This window comes from Priapulus caudatus, unplaced genomic scaffold (genome assembly GCF_000485595.1).
Source record: "Priapulus caudatus unplaced genomic scaffold, Priapulus_caudatus-5.0.1 Scaffold250, whole genome shotgun sequence".
Taxonomy (NCBI): domain Eukaryota; kingdom Metazoa; phylum Priapulida; class Priapulimorpha; order Priapulimorphida; family Priapulidae; genus Priapulus; species Priapulus caudatus.
Window position 1 is genome coordinate 278,854 of NW_014577311.1, and position 8,568 is coordinate 287,421.

Below are 8,568 nucleotides of genomic sequence, written 5' to 3' on the forward strand. Positions count from 1 at the left end.
TGAGCCAACGGCCTCTTGAGTCCTTTGGCTCAGCAGATAGTTCACCGTGTGCGGCGGGCTTAAGTGCATATTTAATCCGGATATATAGGTTCAGATATCTCTAGATTATTATGGTCATTTAAAAAAAAAAAAAAAAATGCTTTATCTTAAAAGTTGCATATTCCTGAATAAGTCGGTTTCCGATCTTCAAATTGCTGTAGATCGGTCAATTCTTTAGATATAGCCAAATATTATATATCATTTTAAAGGTAATTAAATGATCTATTCGTATTCAGATATGCACATAACTCAATTTGTAGAATTTCCTACTTAATCCTGGTTTTGCTGGAGCGGGTCACATATATGTCTGTAGGAAATGAATATCTTATTATCAACATCTTATTAATCTGCTGGTACTTGTTTTAGTCGTACCATATGGTTATGAGGAGCAGCGTCTTACCCCGCATTCTTTATCAGGAAATGACCTTCCAGTTGAATGTCTATAATGAGTAGAAACTGCCCTTGTATTACCTTTCTCTAGATCCCCTTTCCTTCTCTCACTGCCGCCTGCCTACAATGCAAATGTTTCAGCTGTCTCGGGTTCGAAAGAAGAACCGATTCTATTTCAACGATGACGAGGATACAGCCTTCGCCTATTGCCGCCACATCACCCCACGGAAGGTTCCGCAGCATAAGCAGCTCCCGGTGAGCATTACAGACTTCAAGCTAATGTCACCTGCAAGATATAGTCTTATTTAACACAACCCACCTGGCACATCTAAATCGTGTCAATTGCATTGCAAGGATTATCATATATAACTTTAAAAAATGATAGTTGATACCAGTTGTTTATTCGAGTTGTAATTGTATAACATTGTTACGACAGTATCGTGTCTGCAAAAGTACATTCTGTGCACGTGTGTGCATCCTGGCATGCATATGTGCTATTGGGTGTGTACCTGCTTTCCAGGTTATGTGTCTGGCACATTATATTGAGTGTTGGTGTTGTTCACTATTCTAGAAGCCGATTGGTCTCAGCTCACCCGACAAGAGAAACGCCATGCAGCTGGGGATGCAGATAAAAAATCTACTGAAGCTACCAAAAGCTCACAAATGGGTTTACCACGAGCTGTTCTACTCCAGTTTGGACGCGTAAGTAGTGCAAACTCTCCATGTCAAATTAATGTGGGGTTGTTATTGTTAAAGTTGCCGAGTATGGTAATTTGAGGAGTCGCCTGTTCTAGACACTTTTTTGACTATTTTGTAAACTTTATCTATCTTAGTGCCTTACCAAAAACTACCTAGAGGGTGGCTAGGTAGTATCTTATCGTATCTAGGAGTATTTTATGTTCAGTCCTCTGCTGTGACTTGATATTAGATCTTTTTTTTGTGTGATAGCTTATACAATCCATAACCTGTTATTGTCTCGATGGCAGGCAGGTAATCTTTGAATGATGGCATTATGCTTTGCTGATTCTGGTTGATTCAGTGTGGGTTCTCATGGTGGTTCATTACGCACGTTCTTACAGAGTGCTGTTCAATGGTGAGAATGAGTTCTGCATGTGTGTGCGGGAGTCGTTCCCACGACTCAAAGGCAAGACACTCACAAAGGTGGAATGGTGCAAGATCAGGCGGTTAATGGGAAAACCTAGAAGGTAGGTGCAGTGGGGAATATCTTATCTATCGGGTTTATCAAGTCGCCATGATCAAGTGTGATCGATCAACCACCAAATTTCCTTGCTTTATACTGTACATACTGTTGATTAGCTGTAATCTTATTGCCTAATTAGTACATGTAAAATTTTATGTAGGCTATAATATGTCCCTTACTGTACAGTGTACACACAGGTGCTAGAAGCATTTCCTGACACTGACTGTATCCAGTAATGCTGTAAAAAATTTTAGGCAATCCCCTCCCCAAAAAACCTTTGTCTCCTCTAGTCCATCCACAGATTCCAAATATTGAGTGCCGATTTCCTGAACTTCTGTCCGGTTTCGGGCCAATGACAATCGAGAGCGAAGTCCCAAAAACGCGGCGCGTGGACGACGTCGCCGTCACGTTATTTAGTCGCGGCGACCGTGTCGTGTCTGACAGCGGGGGGTGGCTGTTCTCTGCAGGTGCTCGCCTGCGTTCTTTGAGGAGGAGCGCGAGGCGCTGCACAAGAAGCGGCAGAAGATGCGGCTGCTGCAGCAGCAGACGCAGATGGACATGAGGCACCTCAAGGACCTGCCGCCGGAGATCCCCATGCCGCTCGTCATCGGAAACAAAGTGACAGGTGAGAAGTGAGACAAGAACAGCAGCCTGCTGCATGACTGCTGCGCTTGGAACATGCGGGCAGGTAGCAGGTATATAGGGGAGAAGACTGCTGTGCACTGACACAGAGTCCCCAGTTAAAAAAAGACTGAATAAACAAATAAATAAACAAATATACAAATAAGTAAATAAATAGATTCAGCACAGTCCGTCATGGTTTCGGTCTCCCACAGCCTTCTATAGCTGATATACACACAAGGTTTTGGCTCAATGTTGTACTAATACTCGTAGATTCGATTGTCTAACCATTGAATCAGGCAAATATGTACAACCACGTCACAAAATCACAATGCGACAACTGTTTACCATTGTTTATCAACACAATCCATTTCTGTCTCACATGTTCGGTGAAGTTTGAACGTTGTTCTACTTATTCTGGTGCTCACGGTCGCAACGCAACACCAACAACGACGTGAATGTTCGATCGAATTCAGCAGGTGATACACACGCCAGTTTAGTCACAAAGTTGTTGTTTTGCCACGACCTGTCATTTACACCCTGTTGTTGTTGTTATTTGTTTAGCGCGGTTACGACGGCCCCAGGATGGTTTGTTCACGGGCGTCATTGCCGCTGTCGACACGCAGAACCACACCTACCGCGTCGCGTTTGACCGCATGCAGCTCGGCACACACGACATACCCGACTACGAAGTTGCAGTGAGTCGCCCTTACTACTCGCATTCTCTCACTGCACTGTCGACATTCAAACATTTGGCAGAGGTCGGAGGTGGGGGAGGGTGACGATGTCTTTGTTGATGAGTGTGGGGGGGATCTTTTTACGCGAATCTATTCATTGGGTAGAGGTGGTCCCGGCAAATCGGTGTCAATGTTACTAGAGTCACAGTAGTTCTTTGTCAGGAGCTTTTACGTAGGTTGTTTGCTGATAAATGATTGTTGGAATGTAAACACTGGTAAATGATTGTCAGTGAGTTAATTGGCAATAGTAGTGAGCTCCTGTTATAAAGGTGCGCAACCATTGTCGTTAATTGCGGAGCGCAGGCTATTGATCGTCGAGCTAGTGTTGACCGATGTTTGTGTTTGCTCACCTGCGCTGACCGCTGCATCTTTCAGAGCAATAACAATCTGGAGAGGATCCCAATATCAGCCTTCGTGAAGAAGCGGCCGCGTCTGCCTCCCTTCTTCTCCCCGATGAAGTCTCCGGAAGGGTTGAAGCTGGTAGTTATAAGTACTGTAGTTGCGGAGCATGGTTGTCACTAGTGATGTCACGATTATCGATTATACTCGATCATCGGTTGAACAGTGGCTCGAACCAAGCGCTTGGTTATCAAAATCCATAATCGATTTCATCAAAGAAAAGAAAAAAAAATTGAAATAAATGTAAAACTTGAACAAGAAAACTTGGAAAAGTTATGAGAATCAGAGATATCATCGCTACTATACAAGTTATCCTTTATTAACATACATGTATTATACACACAGTAGTAAACAGTGCAAAACAAACAGTAAACAGGGCTAAACAAGCACATACATGCACACAACCAGAACGTACAGGTACGCTCACCTCCCTGATGCTGCACATACAGGTATGCTCAAACAGTTGTCGAAGCTGTTGCTAACAGGTTAATTACAGGCATGTATCGTAAAACGAAATCACTGCCGCAAGCGTTCGTCCTGCTCACCGCTGTTCAATCCAATGTTTTCTCTGTTCTTCCAGTCTCTCGCCGAGAACGACCTGAATTCGGCCGAGTTTACGTCGATGAATGACACGGTGAATGAAGTGAAGCACGTGCTGGAGCCTCCCAACCAGAGGTACGCCACGTGCCCGGGTTTGAGTCCTGCCGCGGCACCGACCGCATGTGCCGCCTCGCTTGTTATAATGCTGCTTCTGATGATGTATCTGTCCGGATGAGATGACCCCGTCCCCTAGGGTTGTTGTTGCTGGGTGTCAAGCTAGACCAGTTCGTATGTGCTTTTCACGTGTGTTCTTCTGTGCTGTTCCCATAAATCACGTGTAGCATACGTACCCATTTTTCTTTCACATATAAAGTGTTGTTAATTGAGTAAGTGGCCTTGATAACCCTTTCTTGAAGAAATGATTTTCCTTGGAACGCCTATAACTTGCTGTGGTGCCCTGACATTACTTTTATTAAACCGATGAGGACACTCCCCGTGCCTAAAAACAAATATTTTTATTCCTTTTGATGATATTTTCTGTGGTGTTGTCCCACTTCTGCAGCACTTGCCGTCCTGCCTCCAGGTTTTACGAATCAGTTCTGGAATTGCTCACGCCAATTTTGCACAGACTAACTACGCATAGCTCTAACTGAACCCAGCTTGGTGTCAGTCACCCGACGACGAACCGTCTTGTCACCCGCGCGAGATTCGCGTTCGGGTTTATTCGTTTTCGGGGCCATAGCCGCGGCGAAACGCAGCGAGGTGAATCGGTTCGTTTTCGTTTTTGCAGAGTGTTTCAGAACCACGTCGAGATCCACTTGAATCACATCGAGGCCGGTCTCAGTCAGATGGGGAACCTGCACGCGTTCTCTGCTCAGGGACCTCTCTCATAGCAGGAGCAAGTCCTTGCTCAGCATGGGGCTCCAACCTGCTGCATCGGAAATGACTCCTCGCGCTAGGAGCCCTCGTATCAGAGGCTCCTCTTCTTCTTTGCTGCGTGTTCTTCTGCAATGAAAGTCCACTTCTAGCACAGCGTAATGGTATCGTGATGAAGTAATCGTCTGTAAATTATATTACGACGTACGCATACGTGTACGAAGATGATCATGCGTGGAAATTGACGAGGTTAATGCTGAAGAATTTCTTTTTATAGATTACATTCCTATATATGGTGTGTCAGCAGCTAGGTCTCCCTTTATCGTCTTTGCATGGTTAACTCTTTACTCTTATCTTTCCACGGTCGACTCCTCCCCATTACCTTTGAATGTCAGCACTCTTCACTATTACTTTTCCATGGTAAACTTTACACCATTGTCCTGGCATGGTCAACACTTCCGTATTACATCTGCGCAAGTTCACTATTACCTATTATCTCTGCTATCCTCAACTCTCTTCTTTATCTTCACGTAGGCATCTCTTCCCGTGTTATCACACCAAGAAAATCCAATAATTAGCAACAAGTTTTTCGACGATTTATAATTGTTGCCATATTGACTACGTAGTAGTGAAACTATCTCTGTTATTGTGTGTGTACTAACACCTGATAGCATTTACTGCTGATATAGCTGTAGTATTAGCTCTGTCGCAAGGAAATATATTTGATGTCGATCCATATCAGGGAGGATTTTTCATCGTGTCATCATGGTTGAATCGTGGGGTGTGGTAGGAGAACGTCTACTCACAAATTATTGTAATATATTGTGTATATATGTATAGGAAGCGCAGCACGGCATGTGCTAGCTGCTGTATGCATACTGGCGATAAAACCAATGTGGAGGGCTTGTGTAGCTTCTCCATTAAGCGACCATTCAAGTTGACTACGAGTGTAACAGCAGCACACCATAATATTTTCATACATCACTCGTACCTTCGCATGTAAAGCTATTGGCTAGGTTTAGTGTGTTGCCGTTATTCGAGGTCTTTAATAGTTGTAAATCATAAAGTAGCAATAGTCGCAATAATTTGCATTCAGAACGACTAGGATGAGTGGATGGTGGGAACCGGTCAGAAGTAATGTAAATGTGTGAGAGATAGCGTGCAATCAGTAGACCCATTACAACAACCAGTTATGACGCGATTCTCATTGTGGGTTGCCGATTTCTTACGCGACGTATGTTTTATATGGCCATGGCTTCCACTCGTGTGCTTATACTAGAAACCATACTTGTATATATGCTTCATGCTTAAATAACAACTCCACACAGGTACATACATCAATGCCTCCTCTACTGGTACTATTATTGGGTCGCACTCGTACAGATGATAACTAAAGAAAACATTAACGTGTGTTGCCATAGTCACTATTCTTAAAATTCACTACCAATATGTTGCGCTTCAAAGGATACATTCTGCTTGTAGTTATGATAGTGTTGCACTAGTGTTTTGCAGATTTTTATGAATGTGATGCGGTTCTGTGTGACAGCGCATCATGAAATATACCGAGAGGAAAGCAAAATAGCAGGCATGGTGACTGGTGCAATGTTGGCGATGGCCCAACATGGGAACTTAAGGCTTAGGCAACAAAAAACTACTGGAATGTTGCTGCTCTCTGGTACATGATTTCTGGAAATCCCATTAGTGCTGGTTCCATATACTTGCTTGAAGCCAGGTTTGTACAGTTTGATCTTATATAAATAAATCTATATATATATATCTATACAACAACTGAAGATGTTGGTGTTATTGTATCCCCCGTAACAAAGTCGGCGGGGATACTATGGTTTCATGTCTGTCCAGCCGCCGCCGCCGCCGCTCGGTCTGCCGCAGAGAATTTCCCTTCCGCTCTATAACTCGAATGCTTCTCTCAATGCTTCTGTCAATGCTTTTCTCTTAGTCATGTTCATCCCAGCAGGGACATAAACCTACCAGGATGTAATGTGCTGGGCTCGTAATTAGTTGTTGAAGTGGGGCGAAATCACGGTAACATAAATAAAGGTGCGTAGTAGCGTAACCCCCGACTAGGTGAGAATAATCGGCTGCATTATCTAACAGACTTTTTCTCTCCCTGCGATTTCAGACGAGATTATCGAAAATCCTTATGGTGAAGAAAGAGTGCATTTCTCAGCTGAAGGACATGAATGCGGAAGCCGAGAGAATGGTGAGCGAAACAGATTTCGTTTGTCAATAGGAGTAATGTTATTTTTCAACAAGGCCAAATCTGTTTTTCAACAGTTCAACAGTTCAACAGTTCAACAGTCAACATCTGTTTGATACAGTTGTTTGTCAAGGAGCCACAAAGTTGTTTACCAATGAGAGCAGTTGTGTGTCAACGAATACAAAGTTCTTTGTCAACGAAAGCAGTTGTTAGTCAATGAGCACAGAGTTATTTTTCAACAGTAGTTAAGTTGTTTGTCTACGAGGATGGTTCCGTAGCATCAGTGTAGTTGCTGAACTAGCTGCCCTGCTGACAGCACGACATCTGTGGAAGCCACGCTGATTCTGTGACACGTCTGTTTGCACGCAGGACTCCTACCAGGAGCCGATGACTCGTGATTTCCAACGCCGCTATGCAAGTCTCGTCCTCAAGCTGGATAAACTCAACCGTGACCTGAACGAGCACATGACCGGAGTGTTAACCTTCTGTCAGCAGGTAATTCTCGCCCCGACGCCACCGTCTTGGGGGTCCGAGACACGACTGTGACGGTGACGGTCGTGATTCTAGGTTGTCGTAACCTTCGCAGAGCACCACAAAAGTTATGTCTTGCTAAGTTTGTGATGTCATAAGTACTTAGCATGTTTTTGACAATGGACTTCCAAACGAACTAGGCTTGGCGACAATGCGATCTGTTACAATGCACGCAATCCGTGCGATCGTTTATTATTATGTGATACCCTCTCGACGTTTCATTCCACCTGTGCAAAAATTACGTTCGCCCGTCGACCAATCAGGTGCCCATTGTCAGAAACAAAATTAGTCTTAACGTTAATCTCAACATTAACTTTCTCTCATAGAATTTACAGAAACATTGTAAAGTTATCAGTTTCTCATGCGCAGTGTTCAGAGCTCCGGTCTTGTTTAGAAAAGTTAATGTTAAGACGAATGATAAGACAACGTTTGTTTCTGACAACGCACCCCAGGTTTTCAATAGAAATTAAATTCGAAAGTCCGATTTTGAATCCGAATTGCGCGCGTGGGTTCTCCTGTCGCCGTTGCCGTTGTTAACGTGCACGTCGTCTGCGTAGATTGCTCCAGAGCACGGGTTGGAGGCGGCCATTGAGCAGCCGATCGAAGTGAAGAAGCGGCTCAACGAGAGTTCTACGGACATTGTGCGCCGGATCAACTCGCAGTACCACGTGAAGGCCGCCAGCACGAGCGAGCTGGTGACAAAGCTCACCTCACTGATGCTGCACATACAGGTATGCCCTCACCTGCTGGCACGAGCGAGCTGGTGACAAAGCTCACCTCACTGATGCTGCACATACAGGTACGCCCTCACCTGCTGGCACGAGCGAGCTGGTGACAAAGCTCACCTCACTGATGCTGCACATACAGGTACGCCGTCACCTGCTGGCACGAGCGAGCTGGTGACAAAGCTCACCTCACTGATGCTGCACATATAGGTACCCCGTCACCTGCTGGCACGAGCGAGCTGGTGACAAAGCTCACCTCACTGATGCTGCACATATAGGTACCCCGTCACC

General features: G+C 44.7%; 1 protein-coding gene and 1 long non-coding RNA gene across 2 annotated transcripts in view; both read left to right on the plus strand.

Moving 5' to 3' along the window:
• Window positions 1-8,431, plus strand: part of LOC106808039 (protein lin-9 homolog) — a 14,393-nt gene extending 5,962 nt beyond the window's left edge. The window contains exons 4-14 of the mRNA XM_014810588.1: window positions 571-684; window positions 1,001-1,131; window positions 1,509-1,634; window positions 2,098-2,255; window positions 2,816-2,949; window positions 3,364-3,486; window positions 3,968-4,062; window positions 4,718-4,760; window positions 6,944-7,024; window positions 7,391-7,516; window positions 8,110-8,431. Of these exons, the coding sequence (XP_014666074.1) occupies window positions 571-684; window positions 1,001-1,131; window positions 1,509-1,634; window positions 2,098-2,255; window positions 2,816-2,949; window positions 3,364-3,486; window positions 3,968-4,062; window positions 4,718-4,760; window positions 6,944-7,024; window positions 7,391-7,516; window positions 8,110-8,319 (1,341 nt within the window). The 3' untranslated portion in view covers window positions 8,320-8,431. The remainder of the gene's footprint in view (window positions 1-570; window positions 685-1,000; window positions 1,132-1,508; window positions 1,635-2,097; window positions 2,256-2,815; window positions 2,950-3,363; window positions 3,487-3,967; window positions 4,063-4,717; window positions 4,761-6,943; window positions 7,025-7,390; window positions 7,517-8,109) is intronic.
• On the plus strand, window positions 3,809-6,592 carry LOC106808051. The gene is made up of 3 exons (XR_001393747.1): window positions 3,809-3,836; window positions 3,968-4,062; window positions 4,718-6,592. It is a non-coding gene; the product is annotated as an uncharacterized LOC106808051 (long non-coding RNA).
• Window positions 8,432-8,568: the final 137 nt, after the last annotated feature.